We start from the raw sequence: 23,044 nt of genomic DNA on the forward strand, positions 1-23,044 counted from the left end.
ATCAGGCAAAGACCACTGATGAGTGCTAAAACCATCGCATGGAAGATGTTGGGAAAGCACATTCACACAGTCTGGGAGGATCACATCCTTTATTACTGACTAGTCAGAAAGACAAACACGTGCTCTTACAATGCAGAGATCTGGCAGATACCAGCTTAACCAAGGGTTTAAGCTTAACATCACCAGTAGTGGACAACCTGACATGATAATGCTTCCTAATGGGATGCGACGTGAATACACATCATCTGTGAAAGATTCTGGGCAAAATGATTTAACTTGAATCCAATCAAACCTCTAGCATAGACCCAATGTCCAGTGTACAAGAAATATAGGCTACATGAGGCCAACAAACATATGAAAAAATGCTCATCATCACTGGTCATCAGAGAAATGCAAATCAAAACTACATTGAGATACCATCTCACGCCAGTTAGAATGGCGATCATTAAAAAATCTGGAGACAACAGATGCTGGAGAGGATGTGGAGAAATAGGAACACTTTTACACTGTTGGTGGGAGTGTAAATTAGTTCAACCATTGTGGAAGACAGTGTGGAGATTCCTCAAGGACATAGAAATAGAAATTCCATTTGACCCAGCAATCCCATTGCTGGGTATATATCCAAAGGATTACAAATCGTTCTACTATAAGGACACGTGCACACGAATGTTCATTGCAGCACTGTTTACAATAGCAAAGACCTGGAACCAACCCAAATGCCCATCGACGATAGACTGGATAGGGAAAATGTGGCACATATACACCATGGAATATTATGCAGCCATCAAAAACGATGAGTTAGGGTCCTTTCTAGGGACATGGATGAACCTGGAAACCATCATTCTCAGCAAACTGACAGGAGAGCAGAAGATCAAACACCGCATGTTCTCACTCATAGGCGGGTGTTGAACAATAAGAACACATGGACACAGGGAGGGGAGCACTACACACTGGGGTCAGTTGGGGGGAAATAGGGGAGGGAGGGTGGGGGGTGGGAAGCTGGGGAGAGATAGCAAGGGGAGAAATGCCAGATGTAGGTGATGGGGAGGAAGGCAGCAAATCACACTGCCATGTGTGTTCCTATACAACAATTTTGCATGTTCTTCACATGTACCCCAAAACCTAAAATGCAATAAAATAAATAAAGGGAAAAAAAAAAAAAAAGAAATATAGGCTATATTGGAACAAATCCAACGATACTTTGAGGAAATATCAGAAAAACGCAGAATGTGGCTTGAGCTTTTCAAAAAACCCATGTCATAAAAAACAATGAATAAAAACAGGTGAAGGCAGGATACTGTTATAGATTCAAAGACGCAAAAGAGATTAAACATAATTTCTGGCTGGGTGTGGTGGCTTACACCTATCCCAACATTTTGGGAGGCTGAGGTGGGCAGATCACCTGAGGTTAGGAGTTTGAGATCAGCCTGGTCAACATGGTAAAACCCTGTCTCCACTAAAAACGCAAAAATTAGCCAGGCATGGTGGTGCACACCTACAATCCCAGCTACTTGGGAGGCTGATGTGGGAGGATTGCTTGAGCCCAGGAGGCAGAGGCTGCAATGAGCCAAGATCACACCACTGCACTCCAGCCTGGGTAACCAAAGCGAGATTTTGTCTCAAAAAAAAAAAAGAAAGAAAGAAGAAAGAAAAAACAAAAACAAAAACAAAAAAAGCTCTGGTCTCTGTTATTAGGAGTTTATATTCTGACCGCAAGAAAGCTGACTGTGCTTACAACAGTTACAGGGAACCCCCCCCCCGCCCCCACCAACCCATTTAAAAATGATGATGACAATGTGCTGCAAAAGATGAGTGCTGAAACAGTGGCGTTTCCCAAAGCCCCTTCCATACCTGGAGAAGTTGTCTTGCAGTTCCTTTAGGTACTTGTCAAAATAATTCCATTCACTCCAGTGAAGCTGGTACAACTGATTGAGGTTGTCTTTCCGCTTCTTCATGCTGCACAGGGTCTCTTTGATGACATCAGTATACGTCAGGGTGGACTCGGTGGCTTCCATTGTCAAGGAAATCCTGGTACTGTTGAACTGTGTTGACTCTGCATTATTAGTGGTGTGAGCACAGTGCATGGGGAGGAGGGGCATGGACGACAGAGAAGGGAAAATGCTCTGCCTTTCTGGATAAGATACCTGAAATCTGAGCGGAAAATGACTCTCCTGCTCTTTGACCATGGCCTGCTTTGGAGGGAAGAGGCTGTCCTATCTGTGGCCAGGCATTCTCTACCTAGGAATAAAGCCCTTCTCTGCCCCTGCGGATGGAAGGCAGGACTAAGAAATACTTTTTGAGACTATCACCTGAAATTCTTACTCTATTATCATGGTGGTGAATAGGAAGAGCTTCTAGCTTTCCTTTTCTTTTAGTCAAGGCCTCATTCTCCATCTCGTTTGTATATAGAAACATTCTCCCTAGGGCTGGGTGCAGTGGTTCACACCTGTAATCCCAGCATTTTGGGAGGCCAAGGCGGGCGGATCACAAGGTCAGGAGATTGAGACCATCCTGGCCAGAATGGGGAAATGCTGTCCCTACTAAAAATACAAAAATTAGCTGGGTGTGGTGGTGCTCATCTGTAATCCCAGCTACTTAGGAGGCTGAGGCAGGAGAATCCCTTGAACCCGGGAGGAGGAGGTTGCCGTGAGCAGAGATTGCGCCACTGTACTCCAGCCTGGCGACAGAGCGAGACTTCGTCTCAAAAAAAAACAACAACATTCTCCCTCTGCTCTGCCCTCCTTCCACCCACCTTGATTGGTTAGAATCTCAGCTACACTCGCCACAAGCTGTGAGACCTCAGACAAGATATCAGTTATCCTCTATGCCTCCATTTCCATATCTGTAAAATAGAGGTAATAATGCCCATTTTAGATGATGTTAATAATAACGGTAGTTACTTATGTAGTACCAGCTGTATGCGATTTAATCCTCATCACAACAAAAATATAAGTTTGGTATAACTATCCAAATCTTAAATGAGTAGATAAAGATACTGAGTTTGGAGGTCGAGCTGTGCACATAAGATCTCAAAGCCAGTGGCTGCTAAACTGGGACTCAAATCTAGGGCTGGGTATCCCAACCCAGGTTCCTTCCACTACACGAAACTGTCTTTACAGAACAATGAAGTGATGTTTGGGAAAACACGCTGCAAGAAATCAAACACTATGAAATGTGAGTTGTTATTACTCTCTCCCTATGGAATGTGTAAATAAGTGTGTGGACATGGAGTTACATGAAGCAGTAGGTGCAAAGTCCTCCCTAGTTCATTACGAAACTCCTCCTGTTGGGGAGCTCCATGTAGACGCTGGTCATCCCAGCCCTTGTTATCTGCCAGGCACTGTGCTAAGCCTTTATCTCTGTTGTGTCCGTAATCTGCAAAACAGACCTATGAGGCAGGTACTCTTATCCCTATTTTACAGGTGAAAAAAATGAGGAACAGAGAGAAGCTGGAACTTACCTAAAATCATTCAGTTGCTGGTTCCTGAGTCCAGGTCCATTTGAGCCAATAGACCAATCTGATTCCAAATAGAACTCATGTTCTCTGACTCCTATGGTAAACTGCTAAGACTCAGGATACTAACACATGCCACACCTGTTTTCTTGAGATCTGAACATGTGTCCTTCCTTCCTTCCTTTTTTTTTTTTTTTTTAATGGAGTGAGTTTCACTCTGTCACCCAGGCTGGAGTGTAGTGGTGCAATCTCAGCTCACTGCAACCTCTGCCTCCCAGGTTCAAGTGATTCTCCTGCCTCAGCCTCCTGAGTAGCTGGGATTACACGTGCATGCCACCACACCCAGCTAATTTTTGTATTTTTGGTAGAGAGACGGTTTCACCACCAGGTCAGGCTGGCCTCGAACTCTTGACCTCATGATCCGCGCACCTCAGCCTCTCAAAGTGCTGGGATTACAGGTGTGAGCCACTGTGCCCCGCCCAAGATCTGAGCTTTCTATTAGATTTTTAGGATAAATGGCAAAAGGGCCAGGAATTTGCTGACAGGTCTAAGGGAGGAGCATGTCTGAGGAGGGTGATAGATGAAACATACATGTGGACAACAAAATTCTTGGTCAGTACATACTCTGGGGCCAATGCGTATCTTGGAAGCATTATTTAGTTTCAATATATGTTAGAACACCAAGTTAGCACATTCATTCTGGTAAGTGTAAAAGAGATTTTGCACATAAGGAAATTTGACACACTCTGGGGTCTCACAGCCAGTTCACGAGGCTGGCTCTAGATTTGGAACTCAGATGAGTATTATTCTGACCCTGAGGACCATACCACTGGCCACCTCTGATGAATACCCACTGCGTGCCAGGCACTGGGCTAAGGCCTTGGTGCCGTTCTCTGACCTCTGCTTCTGGGAAGAGGAAGCAGGGGCCTGGAGCAGTGCATACCCTGCCCACAGTGACAAGGATATGGGGTGCCTGTGGTCTTTTCCCTTCTGACTATCAATACATCCTTGCCGTGCTGCTGCAGACTGGCATAGTTATGGAGAAAATACACAATCAGAGGGCTCCTCCCATAAATGTTGAAGAGGTTTGAGGTCATCTCAGGACTTCTGCCAGCATCACAAGACTGAGGATGAAAGAAAGAGGAAAAAATAAAGGATATTGTCATTTTTACATCATCTATTAAGAAACAGAAAGGCATCAAAGTTGTCATGTCCTTGGATCCAGTAATTCTAGTTTTAGGATGCATCCTAAGATTACTCAAAGAAAAAAAGGCCAAGGCACAAAGATGTCCACAGCAATTTACTATACATAGCAAAAGATGAGAATAACTTAGATGTTCAAGGAGAAGATATTGATCTCTTTACCCAAAGGAATGGTATGCCACTATTAAAATGTTCACTAAGAGTTGACAGCCTAAAAAAGCCTTCAGCCACCAGGTGTGGTGGCTCATGCCTGTAAACTCAGCACTTTGGGAGGCTGAGGCAGGTGGATCACCTGAGGTCGAGAGTTTGAGACCAGCCTGGGCAACATGGAGAAACCCTGTCTCTACTAAAAACACAAAATTAGCTAGGTGTGGTGGCGAATGCCTGTAATCCCAGCTACTCAGGAGGTTGAGGCAGCAGATTCACTTGAACCCGGGAGGTGAAGGTTATGGTGAGCCAAGATCGTAACTTTGTCTCAAAAAAAAAAAATTTTCAGGGTTTCAGGTATAATAGTAAATTTTTAAATACTGAGATGCAAAGTTTGATAGTGTTATGTATATGCATATCTATATATATACACACACTCAGATTGTAATATATAAAGTATATGTATACTCAGATTGCATATATAAAGCATATATATATAAAGCATATATATATGCTCTATATATATATATATATATATATATAGAGAGAGAGAGAGAGAGAGAGACTGAGTCTCAATCTATTGCCCGGGCTGGAGTGCAGTGGCATGATCTCAGCTCACTGCAACCTCCACCTCCCGGGTTCAAGAGATTATCCTGACTCAGCCTCCCAAGTAGCTGAGATTACAGGTGCCCACCACCACGCCCAGCTAATTTTTGTATTTTTAGTAGAGACGGGTGCCATCATGTTGGCCAGGCTGGTCTGGAACTCCTGACCTCAGGTAATCCTCCCACCTCAGCCTCCTGAAGTGCTTGGATTACAGACGTGAGCCAAATGTTAATAATTGATTCAGCAAATACGTATTGAATGACTGCTATGTATAAATACTATTTTAGGTGCTGGAGATTCCGCAGAGAACAAGACAAATTCCAGCCCTCATGGAGTTTGCATTATAGTTGGATGAATACTAATAAGATCAAGCAGGCCAGGGTATGGAGAAAGCTAAGGAGAAGAGGACTGGGCTTCCAAGGCTGTGAGGAGGTGAGACCTCAGGGATCCTGAATGCCGTTGGGGAGGGAGCCATTGCATGGTCTATCAGGAGATGCTCCTCGCTAAGAAGACAGCAGGTGCAACAGATCCAGCCGCCAATATGTACTTGATTGAGGGGCAGAAATGAGGTGGCTCACATGGGGTGACGGTGGTGCAGTGGGAGCAGGGGCCATGGCCATGGTGAGGAGCTGGGATCTTTTTTCTAAGAGTCATGGAAGCCACTGGGAGATTCTTAGCTGGGGTGAAACATAATCTGGGTAATCTGTTAAGGGCTTTTTGACTGATGTGAGGACAAATGACTGTGATGGTTAAGAATGGGCACAAAAATAAAGATGGAATCACCCTATACATAATATTTTACAACTTTAATTTTCACTTGCTAACTACATTGCCTGTGATATTTTCTTGATTAATTTTATTATTATTATTATTATTATTATTTGAGACTGAGTCTCACTCTGTCACCCAGGCTGGAGTGAAGTGGTACAATTTTAGCTCACTGCAACCTCTGCCTCCTGGTTCAAGCAATTCTCCTGCCTCAGCCTCCTGAGTAGCTGGGATTACAGGTGCCCACCACCCTGGCTGGCTAATTTTTGTATTTTTTAGTAGATACAGAGTTTCACCATGTTGATCAGGCTGATCTCGAACTCCTGACCTCAGGTGTTCTCCTTGTCCTCCCAAAGTGCTGGGATTACAGGCGTAAGCCACCATTTTCTTGATTAACTTTTAGATGTCATTGGCTGACAGTCTTTCATATCAGAAAGATTTGATATGAAATCCCCTTCTGATTTCATATCAGAAGGTGTAAATCTTCCTCATGGTTTTTCATAGCAGCAGTGTATCCTTATTATGGACACTTCAACATTTACCTATTTCTCTACTGAAATTGAAGTTTTCTTCGATTTCTGCTGGTACAGATTAATGCTGTAAGGGATACTCTTGTAATGAACATTTCTACAGGATAGATTATTAGAAGCGGAATTACCAGGTCATAGGTACATGTATTTTAAAATTTTAAAGGATGCCCTAAACTCATGACAAAACATCTAAAAATGCAAGATACATATTTTTAAAAATCCTTTAAAAAGGAGTCTAGGCCAGGTGTGGTGGCTCATGCCTGTAATCCCAGCACTTTGAGAGGCTGATGTGCGCAGATCACTTGAGGTCAGGAGTTCAAGACTAGCCTAGCCAACATGGTAAAACCCCGTATCTACTAAAAATACAAAAAAATTAGCCAGGCGTGGTGGTGCGTGACTGTAATCCCAGCTACTTGGGAGGCAGGAGAATCACTTGGGAGGCAGAGGTTGCAGTGAGCCAAGATCATGCCACTGCACTCCAGCCTGGGCAACAGAGCGAGATTTGGTTTCCAAAAAAAAAAAAACGAAGGAAGTCTAGGGGGATACAAACAAATTGTATCGGCTGGTACCATAATTCACTACCGGGCAGAGCTGTCTTTTCCTTGGGAGACATGGAACAAGCCACTTGGTAAGCAGGTGAGAGTCTCCAGCGTGACTGAAGGCAAAGGAAAGCTTCTGCCCTGCACTAGACATGAGCAGGAGTTCGGGTGAAAGAAAGAAAGGGAGAGAAGAAAGTGGAGAAAACTGGAAGAAGATGCCCTGGCAAATGGTAGAATGGCTAAAGGAGTTTTTTGTTTGTTTGTTTGTTTGTTTTTTTGGAGACGGAGTTTCGCTCTTGTTACCCAGGCTGGAGTGCAATGGCGCGATCTTGGCTCACCGCAACCTCCGCCTCCTGGGTTCAAGCAATTCTCCTGAGTAGCTGGGACTACAGGCATGCGCCACCATGCCCAGCTAATTTTTTTGTAGTTTTAGTAGAAGACGGGGTTTCACCATGTTGACCAGGATGGTCTCGATCTCTTGACCTCGTGATCCACCCGCCTCGGCCTCCCAAAGTGCTGGGATTACAGGCTTGAGCCACCGCGCCCGGCCCTAAAGGAGTTTTAAGAAGGGCAACTAATATTCACTTTATTTTTTATTTTATTTTTGTTTCTTTTTGAGATGGAGTCTTACTCTGTCACCCAGTCTAGAGTGCAATGGGGCAATCTCAGCTCACTGCAACCTCCACCTCCTGGGTTCAAGTGGTTCTCCTGGCTCAGCCTCCCACGTAGCGGGGATTACAGGTGTGAGCCAGCCACCATGCCTGGCTAATTTTTGTATTTTTAGTAGAGACAGGGTTTCGCCATGTTGGCAAGGCTGGTCTCAAACTCCTGACCTCGGGTGATCCACCCTCCTTGCCCTCCAAAGTGTTTGGATTATAGGCGTGAGCCACCATGCCTGGCCAACTAATATTAACTTTAAAATTTTTTGCATTATTGTGGTCTGGGAGCAGTGGCTCACACCTGTAATCCCAGCACTTTGGGAGATGGAGATGGGCAGATCACTTGAGATTAGGAGTTCTAGACCAGCCTGCTGACATAGCAAAATCTCATCTCTACTAAAAGTACAAAAATTAGCCAGGCATGGTGGCACACGCCTGTTAATTCCACACTTTGGGAGGCCAAGGTGGGCAGATCACTTGGGGTTAGGAGTTTAAGACCCCCCCGACCAACATGGCTAAACCCCATATCTACTAAAAATACAAAAATTAGCTGGGCATGGTGGAGCATACCTGTAATCCCAGCTACTTGGGAGGCTAAGGCAGGAGAATAGCTTGAACTCAGGAGGCGGAAGTTACAGTGAGCCAAGGTCTTGCCACTGCACTCCAGCCTGGGTGACAGAGCGAGACTCTGCCTCAAAAAAAAAAAAAAAAAAAAAAAAAATTCTTGGCATTACTGTGCTACGGGCACCCCTCTCCTCATCTTTTTAAACTTCCATAAAGTCTTCCATTCTTCCATATACACAGATACGTGTACACAGAGGCCGTGAGTGGTTTTTGTAAAAAAAGAAAAGGTGAGTTCCACATTTGGGCTGATGCTGTTAGCATGTGCATAGCACATGCAGGACAGACAAGGAGCTTGGTGCCAGGAAAACAGCAGGCCCCAGAGTTCACAGACATTTCTGAGAGGGTACTAGACTTCAAACAAATTAGATAACAAACGCTTCAGCCCATCTTTAGCTAAATTCTAAGGAACAGAGTGACCCCTGGTGATACTGGGGGTTCTGTGAGTAAAGATTATGTTGAGAATAGGTGATAATATAAAACACTGTGAAAAAATTGGGCAAGATGTTTTATATAATCTTAGAATGATAAGGAGCTTATCAAGAAATGAAATTTAGAAGCCATAAAAGACTACCACTAAATATGACTATAAAAATTAAGAACTTCTGGATGGGCGCAGTGGCTCATGTCTGTAATCCCAGCACTTTGGGAGGCTGAGGTGGGCGGATCACCTGAGGTCAGGAATTTGAGACCAGCCTGGCCAACATGGCAAAACCCTGTCTCTATTAAAAATACAAAAATTAGTTGGGTGTGGTGACATGTTCCTGTAGTTCCAGCTACTTGGGAGACTGAGGCAGGAGAATCGTCTGAAGCTATGAGGTGGAGGTTGCAGTGATTGGGCCACTGAACTCCAGCCTGGGCAACGGAGTGGGAATCCACCTCAAAAAATAATAATAATAAAATAAATATAGAAAAATAGGTTGAACTTCATTCATGATTAAATCATTAACATTGGACCAATATAAGGTACCATTTCCCCCTCATCAGAATGTTAACAAATAATTTGATAATCCATAATGTTTGCAAGGGTACGGGGAAAATCGCTCATATGCTGCTAGTGGGAATATAAATTGGCAAAATAGGCCAGGTGCAGTGGTTCATGCCTGTAATCCCAGCACTTTGGTTGGCCAAGGTGGGAGGATTTCCTGAGCCCAAGAGTTTGAGACCAGCCAGGGCGAGCATAAGGAGATCCCATTTCTACCAAAAAATAAAAATCAATTAGCCAGTTGTGGTGGCATGTGCTCGTGGTCCCAGATCCTCGGGAGGCTGAGGTGGAAGAATCCCTTCAGCCCAGGAGGCTGATGCTGCAGTGAGCTGTGATTGCACCACTGTACTCCAGCCAGGGGGATAGAATGAGACCCCATCTCCCAAAAAAAAAAAAAAAAAAGGCATAATTTCTTTGGAGAGCAATTTAAGGTGCACATACTTAGATCTAGTAATTCCACTTATATAAATCTTTCCTACATGTATTCTTATATATGTGAGCCAAGAAACACAACACAACACACACACACACACACACACACACACACACACACAAAGATGTTCAAAGCAGCAGTGTTTACAATAGCAAAAAACTGGAAGTGCTTACACGACCACCAACAGACCATGTGAATGAATTATGGAACACAGCGCCTTGAGCCATGAAAACAGAACTTGCTAGATCTTTCTGTGGTCTCATATGGACCATTCTCTAAGACACATTGCAGTGAGTAGAGACTGATTTACAGCATGGGATCAGGAGTAAGACTATGCATGGTAAAATTTTGGTTCTATTCTTACAACTTAACAATAAAAAGACAAACAACCAAATCAAAAAATGATAACTAATTTGAATAGAGATTTCCCCAGAGAAGACAGGCAAATGAACACCAGGCACATGAAAAGCTCCTCTATAGAATTAGTCACTGAGGAAAATGCAAGTCAAAACCACAGTACGATACTGCTTCACACCCACTAGGAGAGGTATAATAAAAATAACAGAAAATAAGTGTTGGTGAGAATGTGGAGACACTGGAAACCTCATACATGGTAGGAATGTAAAATGGTACAGCACTGTGCAAAATAGTTTAGCGGCTCCTCAAAACGTTGGACATAGAGATACCATATGACCCAAAAATGCCACTCGTAGGTATCTATCCAAGAGAATAAAAACGTATTTCCAGGCTGGCCATGATGGCTCATGCCTGTAATCCCAGCATTCTGGGAGGCCGAGGCAGGCAGATCACCTGAGGTCGGGAGTTTGAGACCAGCCTGACCAACATGGTGAAACCCCGTCTCTACTAAAAATATAAAAATTAGTCCGGCATAGTGGAACATGCTGTAGTCCCGGCTACTTGGGAGGCTGAGACATGAGAATCACTTGAACCCAGGAGGCAGCGGTTGCAGTGAGCCGAGATTGCACCACTGCACTCCAACCTGGGCAACAGAGTGAGACTCTGTATCAAAAAAAACAAAAACCAAAAAAAGAAAACAAGAAATCATCTGGGTGCGATGGCTCACGGCTGTAATTCCAGCACTTTGGGAGGCTGAGGCGGGTGGATCACAAGATCAAGAGTTTGAGACCAGCCTGACAACATGATGAAACCCTCTATCTACCAAAAATACAAAAAAATTAGCTGGGCATAGTGGCACACACCTCTAATCCCAGCTACTCAGGAGGCTGAGGCAGGAGAACTGCTGAACCTGGGAGGCAGAGGTTACAGTGAGATGAGATCAGGCCACTGCACTCCAGCCTGGGTGACAGAGCAAGACTCCGTCTCAAAAAAAACAAAACAAAAAACAATAAATCTGTATTTCTCATTTTACTTGGCCCAAATTCTATGGCCTGCCTCCTTTGCTAGCTGGAGGCTCCCAAACCTCTCACCCTGTTCAGGTCCTACTACACAAGACTGAAGTTTCTACTGATATAAACTACCATCCACCGAGGTTTGTGGGGAAGGGGAAGAGGAGAGAATGATACTAGTGCCTTTCCTGTGCTGGGTGCTGTGCTGGAAGAAAGGTTCGGTGGTTGAAAGCTCAGGCTCAGAGCCAGTTAGATCTGCATGCACATCTTGATTTTATCACTTTCTGCGATTTATTTATTTATTTATTTAAGAGGGAGTCTCACTCTGTTGCCAGGCTAAAGTGCAGTGGCACCATCTCGGCTCACTGCAACCTCTGCCTCCCAGGTTCAGGCAATTCTCCTGCCTCAGCCTCCTGAGTAGCTGGGATTATAGGCATGCCACCACGCCCAACTAATTTTTGCATTTTTTAGCAGGCTGGTCTCAAACTCCTGACCTCAAGTGGTCCACCTGCCAAGGTCTCTCAAAGTGCTGGGATTACAGGCATGAACCACTGTGTCCAGCCTTTATTTTTTTACTTTTGTTATCATTTGTTTGCTTTGTGCTATTTGACAAATTGGGTACCTGCTCTAAAAATCACTTTGCTCATTAATAAACTGGAGAATAATAATAGCAACTATCTCGGCAGACTGTGATAGTAAAATAAACAGTTTGCATAAGGTTTGGCATAGTACCTGGCATATAGTAAATAAATATTCATTAAATGTTAATTATCATTTTATAATATATCTCTCACCTCCTTTGAAATTACCTTTACTATTAAATTTCCAATCATGTGCTCACCTTTTTAGGAAACATATTCTCACATTCTCTTGCTTCTGATATTCTCTTGGCTTCTTCTGTGGGTTTCTTCAAGACCAGGGTCTGAAAATGATGCTCTGTCAATGTGACATTAGCAAGAAAATGACCATTAGATTCAAGCAATTCTCATGTCTCAGCCTCCTGAGTAGCTGGAACTACAGGTGTGTGCCACCATGCCCAGTTAAATTTCGTAGTTTTAGTAGAGACGGGGTTTTACCATGTTGATCAAGCTTGTCTCAAACTCTTGGCCTCAAATGACCTGCCCACCTTGGCCTCCCAAAGTGGTGGGATTACAGGTGTGAGCCACTGTGCCCAGCTAAAGCAGTTTAGAGGGAAGCCTCTAGCCTTAAATAAATGCTCGTATTAGAAAAGAAGGTCTCATTTCATTCAGTTCAAATATTTTCTAATTTCCCTTGGCAATTCCTCTTTGACACATGGGTCTTCATTAATTGAATATATATGTAAACTCTGGGGGACTTGCAAAGTTTCCTGCAAATATTTACCTCTATTTAGAGCCCTAGCTAAACCTCTTGATCAGTGGTCCCTAGGCTTTTTCTTTAACAGTTTTATTGAGACATAATTTACATGCTAACTTCTCTGAGCCTCCATTTGTCCCTCAAGAAAAAGAATAAAGTTTCAATAATAATAATAAGTGAAATTACCCGGCTGGGCATGGTGGCTCATGCTTGTAATCCCAGCACTTTGGGAGGCCGAGGTGGGCGGATCACTTAGTCAGGAGTTTGAGATCAGCCTGGCCAACATGGTGAAACCCCGTCTCTACTAAAATACAAAACATTAGTCCTGCACGGTTGCACACATCTATAGTCCCAGCTACTCAGAAGGCCGAGGCAGGGCAATCTCTTGAACCCGGGAGGCGGAGGTTGCAGTGAGCTGAGATCATGCCACTGCACGCCAGCTTGGGTGACAGAGTGAGACTCTGTCGCAATAAAAAAAATAAATTAAAAAAAATTACCTAGAATGATACTTAAGAGTTCCTGTTCAATGTTTTCTTATATTCTGTATTTGTCTGTTTGCCATCCATTAATTACACAGCGCTAGACTAACAAAGTTGCTTATATACCTCTCCCACAATCCAGAGGCCACACTCTGAACCAACTCTATCTAACTCACACACCAAGCCAACTAGGGACAGCTCCTATGCCCTAGAACCCACTGGAATTATTCAATCCAGCCAATTCTAAACTTTTTAAATTTTTTTGGAGACAGGGCATCACTGTCACGCAGGCTGTTTGCATAAGGTTTGGCATAGTACCTGGCATATAGTAAATATTCATTAAATGCTCAATCATGACTCACTGCAGTCTCAACCTCTGGGACTCAAGAGATCCTCCCACCTCAGCCTCCTTAGTAGCTGGGAGTACAGATGTACACCCACAGTACCCAGCTTTAAATTTTTTTTTTTTTTTTAGAGACAGGGTCTCACTATGTTACTCAGGCCAGTCTTGAACTTCTGGGCTCAAGCAGTCCTCCTGCCTTGGCCTCCCAAAATGTTGGGATTACAGGTGTAAGCCACGGCACCCAGCTAATCCTAAACTAGTTACCATGCCTTGCTTTGTCTTTCCTAATGAAATTTCAAAAAAAAGAGTGTGGCCTATCCCTTCTTCATGCTCCTTTCTGCCTCCTGACCAGCACTGGTGCCTCCCCCCGGCCCTGAATGCATGGTGTGTTGAGTTTAATGTTACTCACAATTTCCAGGGGGAATTTCCAGGGGAATTATAAGTAACATTGAAATTTTCTTTCAATGGCACTGACCTCTCTGTGCTATCACTAAGTCACCTTTATAGATTAAGACCTGGGTGCAAATTACTTCCAACCTTAGTAATTACTGGTTTCTGGTGGGGGAGAGGAGCAGTCCGCATGTCTTAAATTTATTTTCTTCTAGTGTCAACAACCTCTCTTCCCCTGTACAAGTCAGTACAGATATTAGCACTGTACTGACCTCAACACCACAAAAGTAGAACTTAATCAGTTCTTGCTGAACTGAAAAGACAATTGCATCCTTTCATAAAGTATTACTTGGTGCCAAAACCCAGGGTGGAACCCCAAGTATAGAGTAGGGTAGAAAATTCTGTTCAGGCCGGGCAAGGTGGCTCAAGCCTGTAATCCCAGCACTTTGGGAGGCCGAGGCGGGTGGATCACGAGGTCAAGAGATCAAGACCAGCCTGGTCAATACGGTGAAACCTCGTCTCTACTAAAAATACAAAAAAAACATTAGCTGGGCATGGTGGCGCGTGCCTGTAATCCCAGCTACTCAGGAGGCTGGGGCAGGAGAATTGCCTGAACCCGGGAGGCGGAGGTTGCGGTGAGCCGAGATCACGCCATTGCACTCCAGCCTGGGTAACAAGAGTGAAACTCCGTCTCAAAAAAAAAAAAAAAAAGAAAAAAAAAAGAAAATTCTGTTCAAACCAACTCAAGAAACCAGGGTTTCGGAGATAATAACTCAGTCTACATTTCCCTTTTTGGTAGTCAATATACCTTTTGCAGTGTCCTGTATTTGTGAACTTTTTTCTGAGTTCTGCTTGGCTGAAGAGGATTTTTCACTGGGTGAATTTGCACTAAAAGACTTCAGGAGACAAAAGAGAGAGAGAGGGAGAAAGAGAGAGAGAACAAAATAAAGTTAGTAGTCAGAGAAATACAAAAAGGTAATAAATGTAATTTCTTTGCTATTTCTTACTGTTCTCAGCAAAGGAACATGTAGAGGATGATTTTTCAGGTCCTCTCAGGAGCATGGCAGAGAGTAGTGGCTGATGTGGAAAACACATGGGCTGGCCAACCAGGGTTCCAGTCCCCATTCTCTCACTCAAGAGCCAGTGATCTAAGGCAAGTCATCAAACCTCTTCACCACTTTGGTTTCCTTGTGGGATTAAGTCAGCTAATGTATGCAAATTACATGAGTGCTCCTGGTGAGTGCTCCAAAAACATTGCTATCATCCTTTATGCAATCACTATTTTTAGCAAATGTTTCACTGGGCAACTACTAATATGTCTGCACTGGGCAAACAATGAAACCGAGCCCCTGACTTGAGGAGCTTCCCGTCGAGCAGAGGAGATAACGGTAAATAGTTACACTAGAGTGTGGCAGGCATCCCGTTGTTGTTATATAGAGGCTACAGAAGTTAGGATTATGTTTGAATGTGACAGACACTCAAAATAACAGTGGCTCAAAATAGGTAGAAATTTATCTCCCACCAGCCTGGACAACATAGTGAGACCTTGTCTCTACGAAAAAAAAAATTAGCCAAGCATATAGTGGTGTGCGCCTGTAGTCCCAGCTATTTGGGAGGCTGAGGTGGGAGGATTGCTTGAGCCTGAGAGGTTGAGGCTGCAGTGAGCCATGACTGCCCCACTGCATTCCAGCCTGGGTGACAGAGCAAGAGCCTGTCTTAAAATAAATAAATAAAAATAAAGAAATTCCTCTTTCACATAAAAGTCTGAAGGCAGGCAAGCCTGGGCTCACACGGTGTTTCTAAGCACTGGTGGTGCTAAATCCTCAGGGATTCTGATTTTTTTTTTTTTTTTTTGAGATGGAATCTTGTTCTGTTGCTGAGGCTGGAGTACAATGGTGCAATTTTGGCTCACTCCAAACTTTGCCTCCCGGGGTTCAATAAATTCTCCTGCCTCAGCCTCCCGAGCTGGGATTACAGGTGCCCACCACCCTGCCCACCTAATTTTTGTTCTTTTAGTAGAGATGGGGTTTCACCATGTTGGCCAGGTTGGTCTCAAACTCCTGACCTCAAGTGATCCTCCTTCCTCAGCCTCCCAAAGTGCTGGGCTTATAGGAATGAGCTATGGCACCTGGGCAAATTCTGACTTCTTCCAGAGCACGGTTTCAGGTTTCATAAGACCCTCGTTCTATTTTTTTTTGAGACAGAGTTTTGCTCTTGCCACCTAGGCAGAAGTGGAATGGTGTGATCTTGGCTCACTACAACCTTCACCTCCTGGGTTCAGGCAATTCTCTTGCCTCAGCCTCCCAAGTAGCTGGGATTTTAGGTGTGTGTCACTATACCTGACTAATTTTGTATTTTGAGGACGGACAGGGTTTCACCATGTTGGCCAGGCTGATCTCGAACTCCTGACCTCTGGTGAGCTGCCTGATTCAGCCTCTCAAAGTGCTGGGATTACAGGTGTGAGCTATCGCACCCGGCCATGTTTTTAGGGTCTAGGAAGGCATCTGGAGCTCCTGCTATCACATTCACATTCCAGGCAGCAGGAAGGAGGAAAGGACAAAGAGATAAAGCTGTTTTTTAAGGAAAGTTTCCAGAAACTGCCACATGACACATCCACTTATATTTCATTAACTGGATCTTAGTCACATGGCCACACACAGAGGTAGGGGAGGCTAGAAAATATACTCTTTATTTTGGCCAGGTACATGCCCAGCAAAAAATCAGAAGTGTTTTTTTTCATAGGTGAAGGGGACAAGGGATATTGGGAAACAACTCATGGTTGGCCACATGCAGTGTGAGGAGAGTATCACGGGAAGCTAGAGCTGGATTCTGTCTGGGCGAGAGCTGGAGGGCTTCCAAGGAGAGAAGACACTTGCATTCTGTCTTTAAGGATGAGTAGGAGTTTGGCAATGTTAAACAGATGGCCCACCAAGTGGCAGACAAGCAGTCCACCAGCCTCAACAACAACCGTTTGCTTTTATAGAAATGTGATATTTGAATGGGCAGGAGAAAGCCGAAAGGACTTCCCAGACATCATGCAGCTGGCTGTCCAACAGCTACTGATCTTTATAGTGTTGAAGTGGTTGCAGGAAAACAATCCCAGGGCTCAATGAAGCATCAATGCTCTTTTTATTTTATTTTTTTGAGATGGAGTCTCACTCTTGTTGCCCCGGCTGGAGTGCCATGGCGCGATCGTAGCTCACTGCTGCCTCTGCCTCCTGGGTTCAAGCGATTCTCCTGCCTCAGCCTGACCAACATGGAGAAACCCTGTCTTAATACACTTCTTTCTGCTTAAAATAGCTTGAGTGGATTCTATTGTTTGCAACTGAGAACTCTGATGATTCCTCCTTACAGTGGCCTTTTTTCACTGCCTTTTTTTTTCTTTTTGGCTCTACAAAAACCAGAATATATATGTATATATATATTCCCTCCCTGTTCCCTGCAAGGACCTATGTCCAAGGTCTCAGCCCAGGGATGTCCTGACAATGTAGTGTTTCAGCCATCTCATCATCTTCCCAGAGACAACGCCCAGGATCCTAATAATCCATGTTTGCACCTGGCATATGTAACGGGGAAAGGTGTACAACTGGGTTTCACAGATGATGGGGGTCCTGAAATGTATGCCTTCCTGGCTCAAAGACATCACTTTTCCTAATCTCCAGCTGTGTTTCTCTAGATATCACCCTTGTATAATATAAGAGCTCATGTTTACTGAGTTCTTACTCTATGCTATGCTGTTTGCTGAATGCTTGCATATAAGATCATATTTAATGCCCACACTGTGACTGATTCTCTAGGTACCCATTTTACCAATAAGAAAAACTGAGGTTCAGGGAGATGAAGTCACTCATCTGAGAGCTAGGATTCTTTTTTTTTTTTTTTTTTTTTGAGACAGGGTCTCACTCTGCCGCCCAGGCTGGAATGCAGTGGTGTAATCTCAGCTCACTGCAACCTCTGCCTCCCAGGTTCAAGCGATTCTCATGCCTCAGTCCCCCAACTAGCTAGGACCACAGGTGCATGCCACAACACCCACCTAATTTTTGTGCTTTTGGTATAGACAGGGTTTCACCATCTTGGCCAGGCTAAGAGCTAGGATTCTAATTCATGCCTAATTTGATAGTCCAGTTTCTCAACTACTTCTTTCTCCAGGTTTAGGACCTGGGAACTAGGAAAGGGGGACAGAGTTGAGGCACTGTACAAAGAGGCAGGGGAGAATATCCTGCCCTCTGCCCTTTTCATCTCCCTGGTTTTCTCTCTCCCTATCATTTTCTCCCTCAGATTCCATTTCCTAAAACTGTTCTATCTTTAAAAATATTTATTAAATGAACAAATGACTCAGTCTCTAATAGGTCGGTGTCCTAATTGATAGCTGGGTCTCGTCGCAGAAGCCAGCTCTGTGGTTTGGTACTTTTTCATTCCCACTGTGCAAATCCTTAACACTTAAGAGAAGGGCAGACAGCAGGTCAGAGGCCTGAAGTAATTGCAGCTCATTCCCCTGAATTGTGGACTCTCAGACAGACGATTGCCATGAAAAGCATATTTTGAACACAGTCAGCGCTTTCATTGAGCAGAAGGGAAAATGTGTCTGTTCTTGACAAGAGAGGCTCTATCCCCATCATAAAACTCAATTACTCCCTCTATCCTGGTTTGCCCATTAAAACTTCAGCTGTGCTCAAGGTTTCAGAGTTTTTGATTATTTCTATTTTGGGGGCAGTAAATGGAATCTCTTAACTAGGTTCCTGAAATAACTGTCAGAAGAGTTTATGTATTTCAGTACAAAGAACACACATTTGTTTCAAGCCGTTGTGACAGGCAGTACCCAAACACTGAATAATATTTTGGTATTGGTCTCTGAGTGATGGCTGTTCTTCTGCAGCACCTGTTTCATCTGCGCTTTTTGGGAACTGATTTACAGAGCATCATTATATGCTAAGCACAGGGCCAAGAATTTACATAGATGACCTCATTCACCAAGTCCAGAAATATTGTTAAGTGTCTTCTTTGTGTTAGGTCTGTTCTAGGAGGTAAAAAAGATGGAACAGCAATAACTGTTGCCCAGCCTGGAGTGCAGAGGTGTGATCTCAGCTCACTGCAACCTCCACCCCCCAGGTTCAAGCAATTCTCCTGCCTCAGCCTCCTAAGTAGCTGGGATTACAGGTGCCTGTGACCATGCCCAACTAATTTTTGTATTTTTAGTAGAGATGGGTATTTCACTATGTTGGCCAGACTGGTCTTGAACTCCTGACCTCAAGTGATCTGCCTGCCTCGGCCTCCCAAAGTGCTGAGATTACAAGTGTGAGCCACCGTGCCCTGCCAAGAACAGATTTTTAACCAGAGATCTTCAAACCCTATGGGGACATGAAAACTTTCCAAGGACTAATGGGACTGACAGTTCTGAGAACATCAATTTCTAGATCCTTAGCTTGTCTTTCAAAATGCTTCCTGGAAGGAATTGTCCTGAGTATGTGCAGGCATTCACAACAGCCTTTTACTACTTTACAAAAGAAAGGTACACCCTTTACCCATCCCAAACCTCCCCATGGAGAATGTTCCAGAGTGGAAACACTACCAACCCTGGACCAAACAGAGGAGGGGGCTGTCTTAATGAATCAAGCCTCAGGTACCATTTTTTAAGGAAGCATGTCATTAGAAATGAGGCATTCATAAAGGGACATTGGCCCATATAACAATGTACTAGAAGTGAGAATGTTGCGTAGGGTTTAAAGATTACCTGGAAGGCTGGGCCTAGTGGCTCACACCTATAATTGAAGTGCTTCAGCAGGCTGAGGTGGGAGGACTGCATGAGCTAGGAGTTCAAGACCAGCCCGGGCAACATAGCAAGACCCCATCTCTACTAAAAAAATTATTTTTTAATTAGCTGGGCATGGTGACATGTACCTGTAGTTCCAGCTACTCAGGAGGTTGAGGCAGTAGGATCACTTGAATCCAGGAGGTTGAGGCTGCAGTGAGCTATGATCACACCACTGCACTATAGCTTGGGTTACAGAGTGAGACCCTGTCTCTAAAATAATAAACCAATTAAAAAAAAAAAGATCAGTGAGGGAAACAGCCATGATCAGGGTAATGACCAAATAATTACATAAGGGCTCTGAAGGAAAGGGACATTGGCCCATATAACAAGAAACCTCATCCAGCCCAGAGAGGCAGAAAGCTGACCCTGAGGATGACAGTGAAGGGGGTCAGAATCTGCCATCCCAAAATAGGCTACTCTGACATAAGAATTATTTTGAGCTGAAGGCAACTGAGAAACAGCAGATGCAGAAAGAGCTCTTTACATCCCACTTTCCATCTAAAAGCAAAGCAGAAATTTCCCTTTGTGAAGCTGTCCCCAACTCCCATCTCCCATACCAGGAAGAAGAGACAACTTATCACTGGAGATGGCACCTCCTGAATCTGCATATACAAATCTTACTGAAATAATCCTTATCTTCCATTAGATTAGTTTCCCCCATATATTTACTTTCCCCCAATTTACCATCGCTAGAAACCCAAACCTCTTTTTCTTTGTCTTGTCACATCTCCATAATTAATTGCTCTTTGTTAGGGTGGTATGTGAACTATCAGACCTAGCCACTTCTTTGAGGTTTTCACTATTTTCCTATGAAGCCCTGTGTCATGTAAAAATATTAACATCAAATAAAATTTGAGTGCCTTTCTCCTGTTAAACTGTCTATCTTTTGTCAGTTTAACTTGTAGGGCTCCATATACTTTGCCTAAGAGGGTAAATAAAAGGTTTTTTTCTCTCCCTACAAGAACCTGAACTGAGATGGAAGGATGACTATGTATTTCGTAGACCAGGGGTTGGCAGATTTTTTTCTGCAAAGAGCCAGATGATAAATATTTGGCTTTGTAGGTCACAAGGTCTCTGTTGCAAGTACTTAACTTTGCTGTTTCAGTGCAAAGGTAGTTGTAGACAATAGTAAATGAATGGCCATGGCTGTGTGCCAATAAAGCTTTATTTTCAAAAACAGGCAGTGAGGCTGGGCATGGTGGCTCAAGCCTGTAATCCCAGCACTTTGGGAGGCTGAGGCGGGCTGATCACAAGGTCAGGAGATTGAGACAGCATGGCTAGCATGGTGAAACCCCATCTCTACTAAAAATACAAAAAATTAGCTGGGTGCAGTGGTGTGCGCCTGTAGTCCCAGCTACTTAGGAGGCTGAGGCAGGAGAATCACTTGAACCCAGGGGACAGAGGTTGCAGTGATCCGAGATCGTGCCATTGCATTCCAGCCTGGGTGACAGAGAGAGACTCTGACTCAAAAAAAACAAAACAAAACAGGCAGTGGAAGGTCTGATTCACAGTTTGCTAAACCATGTCCTGGATTTTAATTTTTTTCCAGCTCTTTGGAAAAAAAAAATAGGCCTTTATTTGTGGCATTTAGTTAACTGCATGCTACCAATGTTTCTGGACTTGGAAGTTGGGAGGAGATGCTAACAATGACAATGGCAGTGGTGATGGGAGCTTACCTGGGACAAGAAGAACAAGAGGTACAGAGGCCACATATAGGAAAGGAGTATGGTATACAAGGAACTGAAATAAATCCTCTGTGGCAGGACCCCTGAGAGTCCAGGAAGGTGGAGAAGGGCTTGAGCCAGGTCAGTCTACCCCAAAGGCTAGAGGAAGGCTTCTGGGGTGTGGAGGGTGTTGTTTTATTGGCTGGAAGTAGGATTTTTTTTTTTTTTTTGAGACAAGTCTCACCCTGTCACCCAGGATGGAGTGCAGTGGTGTGATCACAGCTCACTGCAACCTCTGCCTCCCAGGTTCAAGCGATTCTGATGCCTCAGCCTCCTGAGTAGCTGGGACTACAGGTGCATTACACCAAACCTGCCTAATTTTTGTATTTTTAGTAGAGACGGGGTTTCAGCATGTGGACCAGGCTGGTCTTGAACTCCTGGCCTCGAGTGATCAGCCTCCCAAAGTGCTGGGATTACAGGCATGAGTCACTGTGTCCAGCCTGGAAGTAGGGTTTTTAGGGTGCAGGGATAGGATAGGGTCAGGTGGTGATGGGATGATGTACTTAGCTTTGCACTTTGAAAAGATGGCCCTACAGGTGTCTGAGAAGCTGAGGGAGAGCAGTTAGGTGCCACTGCAGAAGTGATGGGAGCTCAAACTAGGGAGGTGGAAGTGGGAGCTCAAACTAGGGAGGTGGAAGTGGAAGCGCAGGAAGCCAGTGGTTCTGGGAGGTACATCTAGGAACATCAATAGGGCAGAGAAGAAAGTAGGTGTCAGGGATGACTGCTAGGTTTCAGGTTTGCCATGAGAATTAGTAGAGAAAAAAAAAAAAAAGTAAAAGCATCTCGCACTGCAGCCTACACTGAAAATCTGGTTCCTTCCCTCTCTCTTCTCAATTGCTGCACTGAGGCCTGGAGGCCTGCCGGGGCTTCTTACTTAGAAGATGGGGTAGACCTGGGCAAGGGTACAGAGATACACAACAGGAGGCCACTGATGCTCCAGAAGAACCCAGGGTTTCTGAAGCTTATGGGGCCTGGGGCCCAAGGGATCCCGGTCTGTGCCTCCCTACTTACCTGAGGGGGGTAGAATTTCCTGCTCTGGGCTGGCTTCTGGAAGAAGGCTCTCTTACCAGTAAACAAAGAAAACTCTCTTCCTATAGAAGGAGAAAAGCTGTTATTAGTACCTCTTGTCATGGGGCAATGAAGATTGCAGCCCAGGAGCTTGAGACAGCCTCCTTTCTGGAGAGAGTGACACCCACCAGAACTAGAGTCTCTCTGTTGACTCTACCTGCAGGGCAAGTTACCCTGATCCTGTTGGACTGTGAACACTATCTCCCTCTTGGGCTGACACACCAATGAAAGGAAATAATGTGTGCACAGGGCACACACTCAACCCACAGGAAAAAAAGGACTGGCTTCAGAAGAAAAACCAATTCAGAACTCTGAAAAACTGAAATGCTTAAATGCTTAAGAAGCAATCTATCAAACTCATAGCCGTTAAATTTAATATTCATTAAAATGTTATTAAACTCACATAACTTATGGGTTAGGTTTTTCTTCACTTTGAAAAAACTCCTCAAGTCGGCCAGGCATGGTGGCTCATGCCTGTAATCCCAGCACTTTGGGAGGCTAAGGCAGCCGGATCACTTGAACTCAGGAGTTTGAGACCAGCCTGGGCAACATGGTAAAACCCTGTCTCTACTAAAAATACA

At 44.3% G+C, this 23,044-nt stretch overlaps 1 protein-coding gene across 6 annotated transcripts in view; it reads right to left on the reverse strand.

Annotated features, from left to right (window-relative positions):
* FAM227A (family with sequence similarity 227 member A) overlaps nt 1-23,044 on the reverse strand; it is a 63,387-nt gene that overhangs the window by 11,124 nt on the left and 29,219 nt on the right. For 4 of the 6 annotated variants that reach the window (XM_032266710.1, XM_032266712.1, XM_032266711.1 and 1 more), the window contains 5 exons: nt 22,407-22,486; nt 14,668-14,755; nt 12,154-12,248; nt 4,420-4,578; nt 1,852-2,003 (listed from right to left, as the gene is read on the reverse strand). In XM_032266710.1, the coding sequence (XP_032122601.1) occupies nt 1,852-2,003; nt 4,420-4,578; nt 12,154-12,248; nt 14,668-14,755; nt 22,407-22,486 (574 nt within the window). Of the gene's footprint in view, nt 1-1,851; nt 2,005-4,419; nt 4,579-12,153; nt 12,249-14,667; nt 14,756-22,406; nt 22,487-23,044 lie in introns of all 6 variants that reach the window. The other 2 variants (XM_032266709.1, XM_032266714.1) reach the window with 2 other exon arrangements.

This window comes from Sapajus apella, unplaced genomic scaffold (genome assembly GCF_009761245.1).
Source record: "Sapajus apella isolate SASKATOON/1434 unplaced genomic scaffold, GSC_monkey_1.0 scaffold160, whole genome shotgun sequence".
Lineage (NCBI taxonomy): Eukaryota > Metazoa > Chordata > Mammalia > Primates > Cebidae > Sapajus > Sapajus apella.